Source organism: Passer domesticus, chromosome 3 (genome assembly GCF_036417665.1).
Source record: "Passer domesticus isolate bPasDom1 chromosome 3, bPasDom1.hap1, whole genome shotgun sequence".
NCBI lineage: Eukaryota > Metazoa > Chordata > Aves > Passeriformes > Passeridae > Passer > Passer domesticus.
This window is the reverse complement of record NC_087476.1, coordinates 15,133,205-15,156,201: the sequence shown is the minus strand read 5'-3', so window position 1 is coordinate 15,156,201 and position 22,997 is coordinate 15,133,205. Positions and strand designations below refer to the sequence as shown.

The 22,997-nt window shown below is 44.1% G+C and overlaps 2 protein-coding genes and 1 long non-coding RNA gene across 14 annotated transcripts in view; 1 reads left to right on the top strand and 2 right to left on the bottom strand.

Moving 5' to 3' along the window:
• NOL10 (nucleolar protein 10) overlaps window positions 1–1,042 on the bottom strand; it is a 52,596-nt gene extending 51,554 nt beyond the window's left edge. For 6 of the 7 annotated variants that reach the window (XR_010358089.1, XR_010358090.1, XR_010358091.1 and 3 more), the window contains exons 1-2: window positions 930–1,042; window positions 443–488 (exon numbers count right to left, since the gene is read on the bottom strand). Coding sequence is in view for 2 of the 7 variants with exons in the window: in XM_064411943.1 (XP_064268013.1) it covers window positions 443–488; window positions 930–995 (112 nt within the window). In the remaining 5 variants the exon portion in view is untranslated. Of the gene's footprint in view, window positions 1–442; window positions 489–693; window positions 751–929 lie in introns of those variants that run through there. The other variant, XM_064411944.1, reaches the window with a different exon arrangement.
• Window positions 737–22,997, top strand: part of ATP6V1C2 (ATPase H+ transporting V1 subunit C2) — a 30,049-nt gene continuing 7,788 nt past the window's right edge. Inside the window, exons 1-13 of one of the 6 annotated variants that reach the window (XM_064411947.1) lie at window positions 4,915–5,041; window positions 5,106–5,121; window positions 5,897–6,114; window positions 7,250–7,317; window positions 12,503–12,588; window positions 16,603–16,697; window positions 17,403–17,494; window positions 19,119–19,217; window positions 20,265–20,333; window positions 21,259–21,351; window positions 21,751–21,844; window positions 22,139–22,236; window positions 22,654–22,783. In XM_064411947.1, coding sequence (XP_064268017.1) covers window positions 5,986–6,114; window positions 7,250–7,317; window positions 12,503–12,588; window positions 16,603–16,697; window positions 17,403–17,494; window positions 19,119–19,217; window positions 20,265–20,333; window positions 21,259–21,351; window positions 21,751–21,844; window positions 22,139–22,236; window positions 22,654–22,783 — 1,053 coding nt within the window. In that variant the 5' untranslated portion in view covers window positions 4,915–5,041; window positions 5,106–5,121; window positions 5,897–5,985. The other 5 variants (XM_064411950.1, XM_064411949.1, XM_064411946.1 and 2 more) reach the window with 5 other exon arrangements.
• On the bottom strand, window positions 2,801–5,465 carry LOC135296043 (uncharacterized). The gene is made up of 2 exons (XR_010358098.1): window positions 5,348–5,465; window positions 2,801–2,875 (listed from the first exon to the last, which is right to left on the bottom strand). It is a non-coding gene; the product is annotated as an uncharacterized LOC135296043 (long non-coding RNA).

Below are 22,997 nucleotides of genomic sequence, written 5' to 3'. Positions count from 1 at the left end.
ATACCCCATCACCTCTATGCATTTTTTCTTGGTTGAGTTTCTTGAATAACACTTCCTGTGAAGCCAAATAGCCTTTTTTATTTTGCGTAAGAAGCTTAGGCTAAAATGATGTGGTCCTGCTCTCTAAGATTAGCACAGCATCATAGAGGAGTTTATGGTCTGATTTTAACATAAGGGACAACACAGAATTCATCCATCATGTTTCTGTTACAATCCACAGCCCAAACACTTAATTTCTAAAATTTAGAACACCACTCCTTATACAGGGTTCATGTGAAGCTATACAAGAAGTCCAAATAACTACCTGTAATTTAATTCTGTAGTTTTCATATCATGACTTAGGGATAATTTCTGTGTATCAGTCAGTGAGGAGTCTCTGGGCTGCATGTTATGTATGTGAAGTAGCCGAGTATTGCTGAGCACCGTGCAAGGGAAAACTTACCCACATCTTTCTTCTGTAAAGCTCTTTTCTTCCTGTCAGAGAGCCACTGCAAGCAAAGGTATATATCAGTCTTGAGCTCATTATTCATACAGGAACCCGAAAATCAAAGTTTATCCAGCCATTTGAAACATAAGACATTTAGGACGCTAACTGTTTTTTTTTTTCTTCTTCTAGATTATCTTCCAATTTCCCTTCCACTGCTAAGTTTAACTATTCCACACCAAGAAAACGCACAAGGTCGTGTTGCTTACGGGTCTGTGGACCAGCACCGCTACAGCCAGAGGCTCACCCATTTAAACTGCATTTCTAATGTAAGAAACACTCAGCGCTGTTTCTCGGTAGCGATCCCAACACAAGCGCACATGGACCGGGGCTGCTCGGCCGGGCCGGGCCGGGGCTCGGCTCCCGCGCCGGCACCGCGCGGCCCCGGCTCCCGCCGCGGATCGGACCCGAGCCGGGCCGGGCGCGTTCCCCCAGCCGCCCTCACCTCCGGGAGGCTCCTGCCGGCGCTCAGGCTGTAGATCTTCACCTCGTTGAGGCTGGAGACCTGCATGGCCGCACCGCGCCCGCCTCTTCCCGGGCACAGAGGAAGCGGAAGGCGAGGCGCTTCCGCCGGCTCGGCCTCGGCCGGGGCCGTGCGGGGAGGGCGGCCCGGCACCGCCGCCCTGCCCCGGCCTCGCACCGGGGAGAGCCGGGCAGGCAGGGCGAACCCGCGGCACAGCGAGGGCCGCTGGCTCCGCGGCTCACAGCAAAGCAGCTCCGCTGCTGGCTCGTCCCGGGGCCGGGATGCGGGAGAGGGCAGAGCCGGGGCGGCCGTGTGCCCTCACTGCAGGGCCCGGCCGGTGTCCGACCACAAAGGGCCTGTCTGCCCGTCGGGAGTGTCCACCATTCTCGATGGGCTTCATGTGAACTCGGCAAGGCAGCATTTGTTCCTGCAGCCTTGGTGGAGGAGGTTAATTTTCTCACCCTGTGACAGGCCGTGTCCATTAGCCATGGAGAACAGTGAGTCCAGGATTTGCTGATCAGAACCTTGCCAGCAACCACAGAAAGACACATTCTTACTGCTCTGTAGCATCGCTGATGAAAAAACAAAACAAAACAAACCAGTATCCAGAATTCCAACCATTCTTGTTCCAACTTACAGGACCAAAACCAAGGACTGAAATAATGTATATCCAGTCCATATGCTTGTTGAAAAAACAATGAAAATCGCAACTAAATTTTTAACAATGCATAACTCTGTCACTGAAGCAAACTGAAGCAGTTTCAAATGAGTCTTATGCATGGTGCTCCCTGAATCACAACAATGATGATACCAATATCATGACTAAAAAGAGCTCGATTCAGGGTTGTTTTAAAGGGTGTTAGAGCTGAGATTCCTAAGAGATGAGCACACCTAAATGTAGGTACCTGTAAGTTTAAGCTGGGTGTTCAAGCTCCCATTTCTGAAAGGCTAAGGCTGTACTTGCTTATATGTAGGTTGTCTAGTGACATTTGAGATGCCATATGGTATCCAGGGCACCTGGACGGGGCTGACACGAGACCTATGGAAAATCCAAAACCTTCTGCAGTGTAATCGATGTGGCATCCTGCAGGCAGGATGTGCAGGGACATCTCTGGTGGCACTAGAAGCTCAGGCAGCTGAATCTCATCCCTGATAAATGCAGTTAATTAATGTGAGGAGTGTGGTGCAGCAGCCACTGAATGTCTTCTGTGGGGTGAGTTTGATCAGGTGCACAGTCTGATTCGAGCACCATGAGCTGTTAATAGACATTTGAAGCTGAATTGCTGAATTCACTTGTCCACAATTCTGGGTATTGTAAGGAATCCCAGACATCCATGGGGGGTTGGTTAATGTGACTTGGAAGGTGCAGAAGACCTGTGTTATCCCAGAACAGCAGCTTGAAGGCCCCACAGGATATTCCAGGGCACCTCAAAAGGCATTCAGCAGCATCTGATGTCTGAACCTACAAAGAATTCCTAGAGGTGTAGAATGCTGGAGATAACAGCTTTCCTTCTAGTGGCAGTGTCATAATTGCCTAGGTAATTACTTCTGGTTATCTGTTGGAGAAAGTTGTCTTGGGAGATACTTCAAGTAGGGTATTTATATATATAGGCATATATATATATATAATGATTGTTTGGCAGCAGAGTTTTGCTCCCTTGGTGTGGCTCCTGAAGAAGTACTCACAAATACTGAGAGAGGCAAAGTCACAGAAAAGTTCATTGCTTTGGTGGATCAAAGGGAGCAGAAAGACACGTGGTGATCATGAGGGAATTAGACAGCTCTGAGATCACATGGCACCACATGCGGGGCCAGCCAGGGAAATGAGCTGGCAGAGCTGTGTTACCACCAGACTGCAGCACGATCCTTGTCCCACAGCATGTGCTGCCTGCTCCTTCCCCTCCACCTTCACTGCTGCCTCATCCAGCCTAAAATGGGGTAAAAAGAAAAGAGTTTGAAAAGTCACAGTAAACCGAGAAAATATGATCATGGAAAACGTTCAACCGGACATTGTTTAGACAATAACATTGTTCTTGTTTCTTTTCTTCTTAATTTTCTTTTAAAACAATAAGTAGCATAAAATATTTCACTTTAATAATAGTAAAAAAGATATATGAAGGGGAAAAACCATAGCATTCCTGCTATAAAAATGTTCAGGAATTACGTAGTGTATATTGTAGAATCCAGAAATCCAACAACCCTATGGCTTGGATTTTACCTTATTGTTATAACAAGCACGTGTACAGAAAAACATTCCCAAAATCTAGCACCACTGCAGCAAGAAACTTTTCTCATCTGTTAGCACTAGTTTCAGCTTTCATGATTCTAAATTTAAGGAGATTATGAGAATGTAACATTTCTAAAATTAATTATGCAAAACATTTCCACAGCTTGAGACTGCTACAAGGATCCAGTTAAAACTGTTCTTGGTTTGTGATGGGAAAGAGCTGCTTTATCTAGGTGATCAGGTCTACTGTGCCTTTCAGACCTGTAAGCTGTGGGTAAAGATATATATGATGTAGATACTTAAGCATCAGTTAAATATGTGTTCCTGATTAAAATATATAGTCTAAAGAAACAAACAAAAAAGAAGGATTAGACAATAATCACTTCTTCTGTGAATGCCATCTCACAGATCAATATGTTAATTTTTTCCCATAACTTCTTGAAAACCCTTGGCATGTCCTAGGGGACACTATGATTAAAAAGAATTAGAATCATAGCAGTTATGAGAACTAAATGTTTTATTAGCCTAGAAAGGAAAAAAAAAAAAAAAAAAAAAAAACAAGCAAACAAAAAATCCCTATGAAATGGTTATTTCAGCTACAAATCTTCTCAGTGTCTTTTTCTGGAATGCTTTCAATAGAGACTCTCCGCCTCCACACATGTATTGCTTTTTTATATATCACAAAAAATGTTAAAGAGAAGTAGAGGAAGATGAATCCTTGGCTAACCTAAAGAATCTATACATTTAGGGTCTAAGACCTTGACCTGCATGTTAGCTGCCTAAAGCATTATTTACATGACATCATTCAGGATGCCTTGCATCAGCTGCTTCTTCCTATTGCTGAAGACACTTAAATCTTTTAGGGGTCTTTATTCCATCCCTTGGAAGTGTCAAGAGCTCTGCTTCTGTGCAAGACCAGACCTGCCTGCCCCAGCATCTCAAACCCTCTCAGTTTACCACAGGTCATGTGGAAAACCAAGAGCATCCTTTGTTTGATTTATTGTAGGGGCTTCATTTACCTTTGTTACGGAGAAACATGAGTTAAAAATACACCATTTTTGGAAGAAAATAAGCCCCCAGTAACAGCAGAGATTGCCTAAGTATGACAAGTATTCTTAAGTATTAGACGACTCAAGTGGAAGATGAGAACAGGATAACCCCCAGTGAGGGGGCTGGACTCCCCCTTGCAGAGATGCCTCTCAGAGACAGGTACCAAGTGTTTAGACACTTGTTACCTTCAGAGCATGCCTGGATTAGAAATGCCTGGAGAACATCATTCCACATAAACTGTGAAATACTCCCAAAGTCTTAACCAAGCTTAAGGCAGTGTAAGACAAGCTCAAGATTTGCTAAGGACTAAAAGCCACAGCTACACGTGAAGGAAGAAGCATCACGTGAAGGAACGCAAGCATCGCTATTTTGCAGATTCCTGCACCGCATATTTGTTAAATGAAGCACTTAGAGAAGTCCTGGAAACTTCCCGGAAGTTTCCTAGAAGTCTTTAATTGTTCAAAAAGCTTCAGACTTGCTGAAAGTAGCCAGTGTTTAATAAAAACAAATGGCTTCTGCATTATTTGCGCCAGTTTAAAAGACAGCAATGAGATGCAAAGCTGCCCTGGTCAGAGCTGTGACAGAGCTTTTAGGGCACCAGGCGCAGCAGCCCCGGTGCTCCGGGAGGGAGCCCTGGACCCCTCGCACCGCCCGCGGGTGCGGCGGCCGCTCCGCGCCTGGCTGCGCCCCGCCCCGCCCCGACCCTGCCCGGCCGCCGCTGCGGGCACCGGGAGCGGCAGGCACGGCACCGGCCGGAGAGCAGCGGGCCGGTAAAACAACGGGTTGGAGAGCAGCGGGCCGGTGAAGCAGCGGGCAGGTAAAGCACCGGGCCGGTGAGGCAGCGGGCAGGAGAGGCAGCGGGCAGGAGAGGCAGCGGGCAGGAGAGGCAGCGGGCAGGTGAAGCAGCGGGCCGGTAAAGCAGCGGGCAGTGCCCCGCGGAGCCCCGGCAGCCCTGACAGCCGCGCTGGCAGCGCTCGGGCGCGGCGCGGGTGCCGAGGGGCGAGTGCCGCACCTGCCCCGTCCCGCGCCCCTGAGAGCAGGGCGTGTGCGGGGATGCTCCGCGGGAGCTCTCGGGAAGGAACGGAGGATTGCGGTGTGGTGCCGGCTGCTCTCCTGCCCTCACCTCTGCTTCGCACCACAGTAGTTGTCCCTATGTTCTCGGCACTGCTCCGAGTGGCTCTGCCGATACCGTCCCCGTACGCCAGGGCTTGCCTTCCTCCCGCTCCTTCCTATCGAGCCTGGGAAGAGAAAAAAACACTGAGAGCAATGTTCCGTCTTGCCAGTGGCATCTTTTGCAGCCTCTATGTTCAGCAGAGGTCTTGCTTTAATTTTTCCTTGCAAATGTCCAACAATTTAAGAGAGACTATTTATCAAGCAGAAATTCTTTATTACTTTTGAGTGGTTTGGTGAAGCCCCCAGGCTCCCCAGTAGGCACTGAACTTAAAGCACAAGGCAAATGGAACAGGCTGGGAGGGAAAAGGGGAGGAGGAAGCTTCATTTCTTCATGCAGAAACTGGATGGAACAATCCTGAGAAGGAAGGAGCAGCCACACTCTTTCCGTGACATTCTGGAGAAGGTCATGTTCCATTTCAGCCTGAGACACACAACTGACTCACTCTGCTAGTGTTTCTGAAGAAAAGAAATCAGTGATCTGTTCTCTTTCTGTTCCTAGGGAAGAGCACATTTTGTGTGGCTCTCTTTTAGCCACTTACCTGCTTTGAGTTGCTACAGTGACCAGCAGTGAAGGGAAAATATTAGATCATGTCGGAGTTCTGGCTAATTTCTGCCCCAGGAGACAAAACAAATCTGCAGGCGTGGGAGAGAATGAACACTGTGACATCTAAATCCAACCTGTCCAGCAACAGTAAATTCCATATTCCAGACTTAAAGGTAAGTGAGGAAGGGGTTTGTGAATGGGCAAAACAGCAGCATTAGCCAGGGCTAAAGACTTTTGGGATAGATATGGGATTTATCATATGGGATAATATGCAGAGAGAGGAAAGAGACTGTGCTTGGGGGATGAGTTGTGTTCAGGCAATTGAAAATTGACCAGAGAGAAATAAATCATTGTGCTTGAAGCTGAGCTTCACATTGGAAAGATAGATGTATAAAAAGTGAACATGAGCGAGATGTTAAATAACTGCATTGCATTCCATGTACTGTTTGCTCCTAGTCATCAAAGTCACACAGCACAGTGCATCATGGATTGCTAATGCAAAGGCAGTAGCTGACTATCCACAGCCACGGCAGCAAGACTACTGACAGAGAAGAGTGTTGCTTTTTTGTATGCACACCTGAGACTGATATAATTTTTATCAACCACGGACCTTATTTTTATCATCTGTGGACCTTACCCCACTGGTGGTGGTGAGAGTCTGCTGTGTTGAAGGCAGTAAAGCATTTGGAGTATCTGAAGATGCCCATTTGCATTCTATTTGTTCTACATAAAATTTGTTTCTTCTCCCTTAGATTGACCCTACATAATGTTGAGCTGGCAACATTACAAGAAAAGGTTTGGCAATATGCTGCAATACCATAAATATGGGGTTATGACTGACAGTGATTCAAAAAGCAGATGTTGGTCAGAAATGGCTTTGTGAGAGACTTGCTTTGATAATAACAGAACACAGACAGAGACCCCCTTTTGAATAAGTGCTGCTTCCCTTTGTTCTCTTAGTACATCTGACATGTTTGTGTGTGTGCATTTCTAGTCACTGTTTTGTCTGGTTAAAGACTATTCTATGCAGCTTGATGTTAGAGGATGAAGTGAAAACAGGAAGAAAGACACTGACGTGTAATCTTGAGACTACACATACTTTTTTCCTTTATTGGAAATGACTTTTTATGCCCTAGTTCTTGGGTAAAGGAATTGCTGTATTTTCCACCAAGTAAATAAGTTCTGCCAAACCTGTTAAATTCACTAAGGACAAGTGTACTAAGGACAAGTCAGGCTTCTTAAGGCTCTGCCAACAAAAGCCTTAGACAGAGTTGTGCATCTTTCACCTATTTCTGGTCTTTTGCACAGGTGGGGACACTGGATGCTCTTGTTGGTCTGTCAGATGAGTTGGGAAAACTCGATAGCTTTGCTGAAAGGTAAAATAGATCTTATTTACCACCTACAAATGAGAAACAGACATTGTTTTTATGGGATGGTATGTCCTTGTGTTCACCTCAGTGAGACTCAGTTCAGGCTGGACTACAACTGGACTAAAGTGGATAGGCTTTGTTTAACCCTTGTGTTGATTGTCATGGAATTATCACGAAGAAAGGATCATTCCTTAAAATTTAGCTGAATTATATCCATGGTAACTTTGTTAGCATGGCAATCCATTCAAGTGCTAGGGAAGCTGTTTCTCATAAGGAAACTGCTTTAAATGTTGGATTGTGGGGTTATTTTGTTTTGTGTTTTTGTTTTTAAAGAACATTCTCCCACCTCATCCAGAAACTAGATAAAACAACATTTAGAGAATGTGAAGCCCTCCCTGATCTTGTTGTGACAGAATATTTATATTGAACCTTCTATCCCTTTTCAGCCAGATAGAGAGCTTCTAAGGATTATGTTCTTTTGAATGAAGTACAGACTGCTCCCTCTCAGGCTTTTAAACTTCTTAAAAAACAGAATATTGACTCATATTGCATCAAACCTACTTAAGCAATGACTCACATGATCTCCTTGCTGACAATTACCAAGTTTGCCTTTTGGGACAAACTGACCTGGGCACACAAAAGAATAATTTAGCACAGCAATCTGAGAAAATGATGGGTTTTAAGATACTTCTTGGCACAAGGTAGACTTTGAGTGAAGGTATAAGCTGCTGGGTTTTTCTGCTTTGTTCTACTTTTTGCTTTGGCAGCTTACCTAGTTTTGGTCACAGACACATGCATTAGCTTTGGGTCTTTTTGCCTTTTTTCTCCCATCCAGACTGATAAGCATTTTCTTGTCTAAATATGCTCAACCCTTTCATAGATCATTGTGTGGCAGTGGCAAAGATATACAGAAACCCTGACATAAACTGTTTGCATTTATGCTAGGCACTTCAGGTGAAAGTTGGTCTGATAGAATACATTTCTCCACAGCATTTTTTTTTCTGATTTTACTAGTGCTATACAAGGGTTGTATTAGAATGGTTGCATGTGATAATTCTGGGTTGCACACAAGATTGATCTTTTATAATCATGGATAGGATTCCTGTCTTGAGATGAAATGGACCCATCACCATCACTGAGTCCAAAACCTTGCTGCTCACAGAACTACCTAAAACTAAGCCATACTACTTCTTCAGGACTTTAAGCAAGACAGAGCAACTTAAGTTATCAACAAAACCATCTCCATTGTGACCCTGCCAAAAATACTGCCCCATATTCTTTGTACCATATTCCAGCTTCTTCTTCAATTGCAGAGGTTCTTGAGGAAGTGGAAATGGGGGCAAATTTGGGGACAGACAGTGCCCATACCTGCTATCTGTTCTAATGGAAAGTGTTCAATGATCCTTGTGGATCTCTTCCAACTCAGAATATTCTGCGATTCTGTGTCTCTAGTTAGGGTAGCAGACAGGAAGCAGCTGTGTGATCTGGGTTTGAGGGCTGCCAGCAATCAGAACTGATTTTTCAGAATGGCAGAGCTAATTCCCAGCTTTGTGAAGAATTAGGAGTTCTGAAAAGCTGAGTGCAGAATCCATGTGAGATAGCAGAGGGGAGTTAGAAGTGAAATGTCAGTAGGAGGTCCTTAGGCTCACTGACTCCTGACACCTTTCTCTTTACCTGCCAGCACCATACGGCTGCTTGTTCAAACTGAGCACCACTTTACTCCACTAATTGTCCCTTTATTGCCAGTAATGACTCTTACCCTCTGATGGGCTCTAGGGACACGGAGCAAAGGGGTCAGTGAGGCCCTTCCACTGTAATCTGCTGAGGCAAGGAGTGTTCCTGTTTGTCTTATTTGCTTGTCAAGATAAATAACCAGGAAAGATTAACAAGATTTAAAAATAAGAAAGATGCTTTGGAAAATGTATTAGAGTAGTAACATTAGAGTAGTAACAGAGAATAACAGAATAATCAAAGGTGTTAGCAGATTGAGTCCCGCAAGGACATAGAAAAGCATTTTGCATTAAATAAATGCCTCAGGTTTCATGTCTAAATTGTGATTCAAGCCACAAGCACTCGCACTTGGTTGAAGTAAATGGCATCCAGAGGGTTACAAGCCTGTTCAGATGACCTGAGCATTTATGTTCTGTGAAAGAGCTGCCTGCTGAACTGTTGCTGGATAAACACAGCTGCCAGTAAAGCCAGGCAGTGCAAACCTGTCAGCGCTGCCTCCTGCCAGGACAGCAGAGAAGGGGCAAGAGTTTGCAGGAGCTATTGTTTCCACATACTTTTATTATTTATTTACACAGGGAGGAGGAGTGTTTTTCCATGTCATCCTGTGGTAGCATGGAGCTCTCTCAAAAGCTGACAGTTTCCTGGGTCACTCTTACCCAGAGGTTCTCTCTCTGGTCCTTGGTCAGTGGCATACCTGGGAGTGGCCTCAAATTGCAGGACTTGTGCTCTTTGCAGTGTCTTGGAAGCCTGGTGGGTAGCACCCTTTCTTTCTCAGCATCATTTAGAGTGTTAGACTTTTCTTTTTTTTTTTTTGGAAGCTAATGACATTGCAGCCATTGCAGAAGCAAAACACCTCAAGACATAATAGTAGGTTAAATGCAATTATTCCCTTTACAGATTTTTATTACTAGTTCTTGAAGCAGTTTTGCTGAAACTGTCTCTTTTTATAATGTATCATTTGATCATGATACTTGCTCAAGATGGGATTCATCTTGTCTAAAGGCAGAGATCTGATACTTGGCTGTGAAAACTGTCCATTGTTGGATGTCAGTGTAGTCAGTGGGGCTCTTCCAGGGCTCTGATTCCTGTCATTTGCCCCAGACATCAGTGGTGTGGAGGGGATAGGTTCTGTCTTTGCATGGGAAATATGTTGGGTGAGTGAATCCCACTTGCATTTCACAGGATGCAATGCAAGGCAGGATGGAGAACATTCCTCTGGCACAGTCTATTACACACAGTGTGGCTGTATCCTGCTGCAGGGACCACGGGATGTGTGGGTGGGAAGGGAGCCAAGTGTTTCTGGGCAGGTAGGACTGTCAGGTAAAAGAGCACACACCTGTCCCACCCTCTGTATCCATGGAGAGAGGCCAGAGCTGTCTCCCACCTGTCAGATCAGCCACCAGATGCACTCAAGGGTAATGAAAGCAGCTCAAGCCCTTTGGAGAAGCTCCTGGTTTATATGTCCCTGTGAACTGCTTTCTCCATAATGTCTTTAGCCTCCTGCTATGCTGGTTTTATCAACTGCTGCCTTGTTACAAGTCCTTTGGGCTCTTTGAGCATCAGGAAGGAAACAAAAACCAGCTCTATCTACAAGCTGAAATTTGCAGAAGTGCTTGGCAAGGTTGCAATTGTCAGGGAACCTCTGTCTGGATCCCTCAACCCCCCCACAGCCTGAGTGTGGGCAACATGTGCTGTACTCCAACAACCCTCAGCTGCTGCTGGGTCCCTACGGGGCTGCAGCCAGGTAGTGAAACACTGCAGCAGCTCTGAGAAAGGGATGTGAACTGGAGTACAGTGGTATACATTCCTCCTACAGGCACTCTGAACTGCATCTGTCCAGGGTCATGAGAAGAGTGATTCTGTCAGGAAAACGTTTCATTAAACCAGGTTGTTCAAACCCCTATCCAACCTGGCCTTGAATGCTTCCAGGGACTGGGCATCCACAACTTCCCTGGGCAGCCTGTGCCAGTGCCCCATCACCCTCACAGTAAAGGATTTCTTTATGTTCAGTCTAAATCTTTTCTTAGTTTAAAACTGTTGCCTCTTGTCCTGTCACTACAGGCACTGGTAAAAAGCCTCTGTCCAACTTTCTTGTAGGAGCCCTTTATGTATTGAAGTCACAAGATCTTCTCTTCTTCAGACTGAATTGACTCCAAACAGCACAAATTTTGAGTACTGCATTCTTGGCAGCATCAGCAATCTCAGACTTTTCCTACCTGTCATAGGACTGGAAAACCTTTCCCAAGACTCTAAGTTTCTTTGCAGTAACAAAGATAGATGCAACTGCTTTGCAACATTTGAAAGAAAAATCTTCTTCTCTGACACTTTCCTGGTATGTACACCTGGCCCAAAGTCCCTTTTCTGCTCTTGAAAACCAGAGGATTGGTCACAACAACACATTGTTACAAATCATGTAACACAATGTCCGAGCACTGTGGATGCCCTTTCAGTCTCCAGCTCATCTGCAGCTGAAGTCTCCTCTCAGTAAGGAAAGAAAGAGAAATGAAGCAGAAATGAAGCCTGCTGTTACACTCCCTGTCACAAGGCCAAGGATTGTGTCCACTTCGTGTCTCTGCCAATTTAATGGTCAGGCAGTAACCTTGTAGCTGCTGGGTTTTGTACAAGATGTAGTCAACCTAGGACAGTTAGGGAACTGCAGGCCAAATTCTACTAATATTTTTGAGTCCAGAATGATACTTAACCAGAAAGTCTTGCAGTCTGTATTAAACAGGTAGTTTGACTGGAGAGAGGGGGAACTACTGCTAGAGGGACTTGATTAATCCATTTCTTGAAATGAGTAGAGAATAAGTGGCACAGTGGAGATTGTGTTCTCCAGGAGGGTCTCTGTACAAATCACTACTCTGGGCTGGGCAGAAGGATTTGAATCTAGCACTCCTACGCCTTAAAGGAGTGTCTTGTCCACCATGCTAAAAGAGAAGAGAGAAAGAATCCTGTAAAGAAAAGAAATAAGAAAGAAATTTCCCATCGAGCAAGATAACACTGCTATTTTTCCCTGGGTATTTTCTGAGAACCTTTTCTCAGTGAGCCTTAAGGATTTCTTTAGCATCCTATGGAACAGATCTTTAGTCAGTGTCTATATGTAGCCTCCTTTGCCTTCATTGCCTTCGGGGTTTTAAACATGAGTTTCTTGCCTTTCTTGCCTTCTGGTTTCTGCTATGCATGTAATGAGTGTACAGAAGACTGAATTTTGATATTCTGTAAGTCCGGAGCACAGGCAAAATGTTTTACCTATGTTTTTGCAGAGATCAGTGTATTTAGAGGTAAGACATTTAGTTCTGCATTGTGTCCTAGATTTTTTATTATCATTTGAATTGCAAATTAACCTACCTTGCTTCAGAAGTGTTTTGTTTGGCCATTTCTGTGTTTATCAGATCACAGTGAAGCTGTTTTGTAATAATTTTGTTTCTTCACTAATAAAGTTTCTTTTGTTACACTTAAGCGTAATAAAGAAAATAGCCCAGTACATCGGAGAAGTAATGGAGGACTCAAAAGATAAAGTCCAGGAAAATCTTCTGGCCAATGGAGGTACGTGCTGTGAATGTGGGAATTTAAATACATTGATGCTGTTTTGCTTGCTTCAGAATATGAATATGTGGAATTGCAACCCTCACACTTCAGAGAAGACAACCATCAGCAACATTTTATAAGAATGTGTCTAGCCTGCTCCCATTTTTCTCAGCCAAAGCTAACTTTGGAGTGAAGATGAAAGTAAGACACATCCTTGTTCACTCCTAACATGGCTTAGCACACTCCTGTGCCCTGCCTGGGCTTGATTTCTTAAGGACACCTAAATCTCATTCTGTATGGTTTTGTGACAACTGTCAGTGATCTGTCAGTAATTTTCAGTCCCCAGATATTCTGGAAAAATACAACAAAATTGGATGTGGTATGCATGCTGATTACAGACTTACATCATGATGCTTTTGGATAAACTAAGAGTGTATACTCCATCTCCCTTTGTCTGCCATGTTGTACTTCAGACCTGTATTAATAAAGGATGGGGAGGAAGTTCTTTTAGAAATGTCCTTGAATGATATAAAACTGATATTTGAGGGTACAACTGTTCAAGAAATACAATAATCCCATTTACTGTGTTTCAGGGCTAAAGGATAAAATGAAATGTCTCCAAAGTATGTTGAGGACTGATGGTTGTGGTGTTGTTACATGCATGCATTTGTGTATATTAGTGCTAGACACAAGTCTTGGTCTGGTTGTAGAGGTACAGTGATCAGGTTACGATGGATTTCTCAAGTAACAACCTCGTAGCTTGATCACGATATCCCTATGACTTGAGAAACAACAGGTTTCATTAATTTCCTTTGTTTACCCTTTTTAAACCTTTTTTCCTCCCTATTAGCTCTGCATGTGTTGTATTAGAAGGACATGGAAATTACTTGCATGTGTTACCAATTCCTCTGTCTGGTTTGGTCATCCAAATAAATCATATTGAAATTTGGACATTAACCTTTTTAAGATTACTGACTGCATCTTAAAAGTCAGCTTTAGTATATGAGGATTCCCCTGATACATTCCAGTGTCAGTCTTCATAAGCATCAGCAACTTTACTGGACTAATTCCTCCTCCTTCCCTTTCTGATTAGTAAAAGAACTATAAAGTTGAAGACTTCCTCAAGGCTGTGAAATCAGAAACAAAATTATAAGACATGATTTCTTGTTGTATGGTCCTGTTTCCTACTATTCGAACATCCCAAGTTGGTTTTAAGTAACGCTGACTTCAGCTCACTTGTATATAACCCCAACAGCAGTTTGGTAGTTCTGTGTGTCTAAAACATTTTTTTGCTAGATTTTTAGGAAAAGAATGCAAAATAGTAAAAATACAGCACTTTTAGTTGCATGAACTTGCATACATACACAGATACTTAACTTTCCAGTGGACAACAGCTGAAAGCAGCCATATGCAAATTTCTCTCTTACAGAGGGAAATGTGTGCTTATGTAATGTAGAAACTTTTAATATATCATAACAGCATAAACAACCTTTCTTGAAATGTAAGTAAAGCTTTTCTTCAAAGATTCATACCAAATTATCTTCCATTTATTAAAATGTTAACCCTAAATGAATTTTAAAATTTGGTAAGTGGTGGAATAACTCCATTCTTTATAGTGAGCCCAAAACAAAGCAAAACGGGAAACGTAACAATTTTGAAGCATTGAATGTTTTGGATAAGAAGTATTTAATATTACATTTTAGACTGGTGTGTAAATTAGATTATGAGACCTGCAGGCTGTGGGTTCCCTGGGCAGCTGTGAGCTGGTAGGAATCACCTCTCCTGGGTGGGCAGCTGTGTGAAGCCTTTTAGAAGTGATTAGATCAGGTTCCATAAATGAGGAGTGCCATTCCAGGAGCATCAGCGTGCTGGGGCTGCTTGGCATTTTAAACACAGCTCTGCTAGAGTGTTCACAGCAGTTTGTGCCATCCCCAGGATTAGGCTGCTTAATTAACCTGCACCAGTGCCAGCTAGCACTGGCAAGCTCACTCAGGACTGAGCTTGAAAAACTGGGCTGAGAACTCATGCTGTGCTCAACTGCTCAACATCTGGATGTTGCTGAGATTCAAGGAATGTGAGGATAGAAAGGATATGTGAAGTTCTTCAGGGAACTTTTGTATCTCATCAGCTATAAATCCGTCAGTGTCTGTCTTTAAAGAGCCTGTGTCTGCAAAGCCTAAGCACATGAGCTTAGAAGAGATTCTGTGTTGTGTACCCTGTGCTCAAAATGCTGTGTGAACTTTGTTGCTGAAGTATTTTTGACCTCTCTGCCTTCCCCACAGAAATCACAAGCAAGCATCAACAGAGAACTGTGCATGCAGCAGCTGTGTCATAGCTCTCCCAACCTTCTGCAGTTTTGCCCCTTTTCTACACCCTCCCTGTGAAGGAGAATTTGCTCATTCCTGATGAGATATTAGCAGGAAGGGTTGGATCTTTGCCCTATGATTCTTGTTCACTGAATGTGAGGGACATTGACACAGCTGTGGTTTTGGAAGAGGGGGAGAACACTGCCATGGCAAGTGCTCTCTGCCTTCCAGGCAGTTTATCTCTTGCTAAGAAGCCTATTTCTCCTAACATAAGATTTTCCGTGCTTTGGAAATCTAATAGGGTAAGCTGACTCTGTTGTGGGGTGAGAGAAGCCCATGGAAAGGATAGTGCTCTCCTGCCAAGGGTATTCAGTATCACATGAGACCGCAGAGTCCCCTCAGCCTGGTAGTATGGCAATTACACAGTTATTCACATTCCTTCTCATGCAACTTGGTTCAAAAAGTTTTCCCCTAAACTTCAAATTCCAGCCCAAACCTTGCTGTGGGACTGAATTCACACCCTGAATAGGGCAGCAAAGAACACTGAAGGGCCCCAGCATGCATGTCATTTTACTTGGCACCTTGAGCTTGTTTTGCTCCCTATCACCTTAGAGCAACTTCCCAGACATTCTCCATATCTACCCTCCTGGTCTGGAAGGAAGCTCACCCTTTAGGCCTCTTTATCTAGACCTTGAGACCCTGCCTGCTGCCTTCGCCTTGTCTCCCTAACTTTCTGGGAAGCAGTCCCAGCCCTTCTCATTGTGGCAGGATGCATGACTTTACCCCATCTGCAAGAACACTATGTAGTGGTGAGTTCAGAATCCAAAGGCTCTCAGGACTCAGACAAAGAGCTGTTTGATTTCATGAGCTGCTGGAGGAGACTTCTTTATTTGATACCTTAATGTACTAAGCCTTAATGTTTCCTAACATTAAGAGCCCTTGATCTTCAAACAGTGAAACAGGAAAATCTTGGTCTAGGAGCTGGGTGTTGTATGTGTTTATTTCCCCTTCATTCTGGAGAGATGCTGTGGGTCCCTGTGGTCTGAGGGTGCTTTGTTTTGGGGGTTGCATGCACAGGTCCTTGCTGTGAATTTCTGTTCTTGGATGCTGTGACTGGATTTATGTATTATATAAATAGTCTCTAGCTTTGTGTGAAATGGGGACCTCTGTGTGCAGAGCCAATGAGGAATTCCTCATTGCACCTGCATTTGTTTGATTTCTAGTGAGCACTTGACTGAATCACAGAGAAGTGACATCTGCTACGGACTTAGTACCTTTGGTCAGGCTCTCAGCAACCCTGAATATTACTGCTGATCCTAGGCACAAACTATTTTTCTGATAGCCGTTGCTGGATTAAATTCAGGCATATTGCAGAAATATAGATTGAGATTACATAAAACTGTTTTTACTGTGAAGAAGAGTAGCTGTACACTGCTGTCCCACTGATACAGATAATTTTACACTTTGTCTGTACTGTTAGGTGTAATGCAGAAAATACTTTTGGTTTAACTTTTAACTTTTGGGGATGTTTAGGAAGTTGATTAGATGGGGCATAGGATCTGGGGGCATATTTTATCTAGATCAAAGCTCTATAAGAATTGAGAAGTGGGCTTCTGCTCTGAAGTTAATATAAGCTATGCCTAAGCTATAGCTGGGGGCTGCTCCCCAAAGCTTGAGCTTCCATCTGGTATACTATCTGCTTTCATGCCTCTCTTTGTATTTTCAGTTGACCTAATTAGCTACTTGACACGGTTTGAGTGGGACATGGCCAAATACCCCATAAAGCAGCCGCTGAAGAATATATCAGAAGCATTAGCAAAGGTAAATTGTACTCTAGATTTTAAGATGTCAGCATGGGCAAGCATGTCTTTTGCTTGGCTGTGATCCCTCCTCTCATGGCGGCAGAGGAGCCTTTGTCTTTGGTTTGGGCAGGAACACGCTCAGAATTACACACTTTGTACTGAAGCAGTTAATATTGTTTTATTTTCTACTGCAATAGTAATGATACATATATTGAAACCTATCCAGTCTGTAAGTATATGGCACTTTATCAAATTCACTAGAGTACATTGATATGTTTAATATGTTTTCTGCACTTTAATCCCCTCCATTGTAATTTTCTTTTTTTTTCCACATACTGCCATATTATTCTCCAGTTCGGAGGTGTTTTTCATGAGATTGTTAGTCTGACATTAATCAAAAGCCTTCAGGCTGAATGAATTATTTACACTGTCAGTTCATTCAGAAAGGCATAATATATTGTTGTTCAACATAGGTAACAAATAAAACCATGAACTTGCCCCTTGGGTACAGCTCTAGCACACCAACAGCAACAGCTGACTGAACCCTACATTCTGTAGAGGGCTTTACCCAGGGGAGCTCTGACCCTGGGTCTCTCTTGGCCACAGGCCAGTGGTTTTAGGGGAGCTGGCAGCTGTGTCTCTGTGTTAAGGTGGTAGTTGTGGGACAGAGGTGAGAAGAAGGCCTCAAGCACTGCATTGACTCCCTTTTTTCACTTTGTTTTAGCAAGTGACTCAAATAGAAGCAGACCTGAAGACCCGATCAGCTGCGTACAACAACATTAAAGGAAATTTGCAAAGCCTGGAGAAGAAAACTATGTAAGTGTTTTGCACTGGGGATGCTGTTGCTGGCTGAAATGCACGCAGTGTATGCTCACACCCATTGCTGTGTTCTGGTGGGAACAACTTTTCCAGCTTTGGGACATGCTGAGCATTTGGAGACCCAGTGAAAACAGGTGGTAGCTGGTGTGGTCAGCATATCTCAAAATCAGCTCAGGGAGACTCAAGTTCCTAATAGGATTTTATTGACAGTGTGAGCAGGCAGTCTTGGAAAAAGACAACTGTTTTGCTCTGATGGGACTTCAGGGAGTCAGAAATTAGATGAGCTGTGTCAACTGCTGGATTCCTTTGCCACATGGAGCTGTGCCCTATGTTCTGAACAGTATTTGCAAAGCTCCCATAGGAAACAGCTCTGTCTACCTTGATCCTGAACCTCACCAGCATCCCACTTATATTTTTGTTTTCTTTTTTTCCTTCTGTTGGTTCAGGTAATGCACTGTTCAGGCTTCCCAAATGTTCTCTCTCCTGTCTTCATCTGCTTATGGTCTTTGCCTATGTCAGAGCTGATACGTGGGTTTTTTTCTAGGATATCACTGGGGAAAATGGTAAAATACAGTAAGTAGTAAATTTAAAACAACTTAGAGGATGCTGTGATGCTGTGCTCACCCAACACATGCTCATATGTGCCACTGTTCCTGCTCAGGACTGGGCCCAGGGCACAGGTGGCTGCCTGGCACTGCAGCCAGCCAGGCTGGCAGCCTGCTGGCCAGGGCTCCAGCAATGTGAGGAGGGAGAAGAATGGAGACCTCATGGCCAGGGACAATCTTCCTTGTCATCATTCCATCCATCTTTAAATGCTTCAAGTGCCCCCAGGGCCAGATAGCTTGGGTTGAACAAACATCTAATAAGTTACCAGCCAGTTAGTTGATATTTAGACTGGCCCAGTGAATCTCAAACCCAAAACTACTAGTTTAAGTCCTTCTTCATTCATACCCAGTGACAGAGAGGACATCTCCTCTTCACACCTAATGCTTTCCAGCCATATACAGCAAGCCCTGGCTACCTACATGGCCTAGGAATTAATGTGATCTGGTGGGCTTAGTGTGTGGAGACATCCTGGAGACCTCCTGCAGGTCCCACCTGTGCATGAGACTGCTGCTCTGGCTGCTGTTCAGCAGGAGGTGTCTCTGTGTGCTGGTCCACAGCAGTCCAGGAATGCCAGGTTTCTGTGATGGCTTCGGTCCCTACGTGCATGGCTCACTCTGCCTGCAGCACAGTCACACAAGCAGCTCAGCAGGCTTCCTGGGAGAGCAGGTGCTTCCCACAAGAGGCAGCGATGACTGGGAGAAGATGTGCACTTCTCAAGTATTTACACCCTTATTGTAAAAACAATAGCAGCAGAATGGTGTCATTTTACATAAAGGGCATAAACTGGCCACACCAATATTGTGTCCTTTAGTATTAGTTACTTTTTGATTCTTTTAGTTGCAGTAAAAATAATGAAACAGCCATTTAAGAAGTTAGCTGTGTCTTTTACCCACCTCCTTCTGGGCCTTCTTCTCCCCCAGTACAGATCAGCATCTCCACCCACAGCACAATGTCTCCAATGTTCCACTGCTGAGTTTCTGCTACTGTTATTTTTACTTTGTCTTCTTCACCGCAGGGGAAATCTGCTGACCCGGACCCTGGCAGACATTGTGCACAAAGAAGACTTTGTTCTGAATTCCGAGTATCTTATCACGCTGCTCGTCGTGGTGCCAAAGTAAGGCAACAGTGTGGGCACACACCCTGAATGGCACTGAGCCCCAGACATAAGCACCAGAACCAGTGATACTGGGTCAGCTTGGGGCAGCTCAGGAGTGCCCTGCTGGGACACAGGTGGAGCCCTTAGCAAAGAAGAAAGAACAATTTCTGCCAAGAGTGGTGCTAGCACAAAAGAGGGAGATAAAGACTGTGCCAAAGCTGGAGCAGGACAATTGGCATGTAGGTTCTTCACAGTAACGAGTGGGTGCTCAGTCTCCTGATAGGAATAGTATGAGCTAAAAGAAAACCAGATTTTTACTGCAGCATAGCCAGTTTCTAAAAGGAATTAGACCTGTTCAACTCAAAATCTCTCTCTGCTGGCTGTGCCCTTGTAAGTGGCCATACACAGGATGACTGCTAACAATGGGAAGTTACACCATGTTCTCCTCAGAGCACTACACAAAACTTTTCTTGTCCATATTGCCCTGTCCCAACAAACGTACAGCACCATCACTCTTCTGTCTCTGAAAAACAGGTTGCAAAAGCTGAGGTAAGTTTGTTGACTTCATTATGTGAGTTTATTCACACTAAAAAGAGATTTCTCTCTTTGCAAACTCCTACCATACCCTTGTTCCCTTTCTCACAGGGCTGGCATTCAGTCTAGCACCAGATCAGCTCTGCGATCTGCTATTGTGCTACATAGCAGATGTAGCACAGCCACCCATGGACCAGACCAGCTTATGCAGGGGTCCTGGAGCATGGGACACTGTGTGGCAGCCTGGAAGTATATCCCACATTCTTCTCACCATCAGTTTCCTGATATTGACCCTTCCTTAAGCCAAGATCCAAAGTGAAGACTGAGGGTGTAACATTGAGGGAAGCATCTCCTCAGCTGGTGACGAGGAAAGGAAAGGATAGGAGAGGCTTAATGTATCTTAATGACATAACCGAGCACAGAGTTCAACCCTTTTACCCTAAGTTGTTAGCTTAATTAACTACATATATCAGCATTTGCTTTACAGTATATAGTATTTATTTACTGTGCTTTGTTTTGTGTTGCTCAAAGGTCAAGCTACGTACAGTGGCAGAAGACCTATGAATCACTCTCAGATATGGTAGTACCTCGCTCCACCAAGTAAGTGAAATTCCAAATTAAGCTCTGTGTTTGTTTCAGAGATCCCTGTCATGTTTCAGCCCCTCAAATTGGTGGATCCTAGAGAAAATCACTAGTCTAAATGCATAGGATCCACATTAATGTATTTGCAATTCAAATAGAAATTAGTTTGTTGAAGGAAAGTACAGATGAAAGAAAAAAAGGTCAGTTTTTTTTACAATTAGCTTCCCTTTTCCAGTAATCTATTTCTTTTTACTTTCAGCAAGGCCATTGCTTCTTTTTTGTAAAACAGGCAATTTATTAAATTAATTGAGGTATAGTTCAGACATATGCAATCACATAGAACTTTATGGAAAGTACTTTATAAAAAGACAAAACACTAATTCTGCATTTTTAATTGCTTCTTGTTGTAGGATAGAATAATTCAGCATACTGTCATTTGCACTAGCAAAAGCCATATTAACTCATCCTTTCACCTGGGGTAAAAAAATTCTTTCCTAGGACTTAAATATTCCATTTCTCAGCTCATGCAGACTATGAGATCCAGTCCAGGGCACAAGAGCTGACCATGGTATTACCTGAAATGCAGAAGGTGGAAAGCATAGAGAAAGAAACAAGCTGTCTTGTCTACCGCCTATCACAAAAACACAAGTGCCTGTAAAATGAGGGAATGTTACCAGGAAACACAGAAAAATCAGGCAGGCGGAATGTGTGTGTGTGTTACAGTGGACTCAGGAACTAAACCAATTGAGTTTTACATTGAGATAGAGTAGCCAGTGCGAGTAAAGTCATTGTTCCCTGTTTCTGTCACAGTTTTCAAAAAGCAGGGTCTTGTTCAGAATCATAAATGAAAATAAAAGAATTGCAAAAGGGAAACCTAAGGTAGGTAAAAAAGGCATAAGGGAGTTGTCATGTCAAATCACAGCAGTGGATTTCCCTCCCACAGAATGATTGCTGAGGATGCAGAGGGAGGACTCTTCACTGTGACCCTGTTTAGAAAAGTGATGGATGACTTCAAGGCCAAAGCCAGGGAGAACAGGTAAGAAGCCCTGACTAGGCAGGGCAGGCTAGCAAGAGATGAGGATCAGGTGAGGCTTGTTGTGTCTGCAGCATGCTGAATCCATCACTGGTTTTAGGACTCCTTGAGTGCTTGCATTTCCATTGGTCCTAAAGCCACTGAGAAGGCAGGGTGGGAAGGAGCTGTGGCAGCAGAATCAGTGATCCTGTTCTTTAAGCTCAGAGTTACAGATCCTGGAATTGCCCTTTCTGCTCTCATTCTGCTGGCTTTCTGGGGGTGATTTCAACTCCTACCCTCCACATACTTTAACTTGTTAAATGGCTAGCAACCTCCCATACCATGCTTCTCCTGGGGAAAAAGAAATGGGTGTACATATTGCCTGGACTAAGGCTTGCGAGAGCAAATGTCATTCAATTGTAGGTTCATGGTTCGAGAATTTTATTATGATGAGAAGGAACTGAAATGTGAAAAGGAAGAGCTGATGAAACTAGCTTCTGACAAGAAACAACAATATGTAAGTAGCACCTTGTGAGTTGGCAGCCTTTGCTACCAGCATGCCTAAGAACCTCTCTCAGAAATGGCTTTATGGTTCCAGCTGTCTCTGGTGAGCTCCATTTAGCCCACAAAACTGAGGCATGGGAAAAATAACAATGATTTGGCCAAGGTCACTTGAGTTTCTGATAGACTGGGAGCCACTATCAGGCTGCCTGGGAACTATCCCAGCAGCCCATGATGGCCTCAGTGGCAGTGTTGGCTGTGGAGCTGCTTCACTCAGCAAGGGGATCACAGCACTGTTCTGGTCTCACAGGGCCCCTTACTGCGCTGGCTGAAGGTGAACTTCAGTGAAGCATTTGTGGCTTGGATTCATGTGAAAGCCTTGAGAGTTTTTGTTGAATCTGTCCTGAGGTGAGTAAACAGAGTGCAGGCAGAGAATCCTGGGGAAGTCAAAATGTACAGCTCTCTTCCTGGTGCAGTTCCTTTGTGGGAGGAACCCTTACACACCTTGTTTTGCCTTGCTCAAGGTGTATGCCTTACACACTTCATTCCAGGAGCTCACAGCAGACAATACAGATGTCCACCAAAAAAGTGACATATGAATCTGATAAAAAATGATTTTTTGGGGGCACTTACAGGGAAGGAGAAAACAGAAAGACAATCTTTAGTTAACTTTTGGCTTCAGAAAGAAAATGCTTTCCAATAAGGAGGCAGCGTTGTTTCTGCAACATACCACAAGTGGGCATGCCTGGAGGCTGAGGAGGGAGAAGGGCATGAGCAGACAGCTTGGCCCTTCCCAGCAGATGATCATGTGTGTTGTGTTCCGAGGTATGGCCTCCCTGTGAATTTCCAAGCCATGCTCCTGCAGCCAAACAGGAAGTCTGTGAAGCGCCTGAGAGACGTCCTGAACGTGGTCTTCAAACACCTGGATGAAGTTGCAGCAGCAAGTATAATGGATGTATGTATTTGGACTGCAAGTGCACATGCTGTAGCTTCTCTCAGCTTAGCTGAATGAACACTCCCACTGTCCTGGGGTTAGAGCATGCATCTGCTCACATCTTGCAATGATAGGAGTCCTGGATGCAGCTCTAATCCCAGCTGGTTACAGACTGGATTAGGGTAGGCTCAGATTACAATGCAGATGCAGACAGATGTTTTCTGTTGAAGCATCT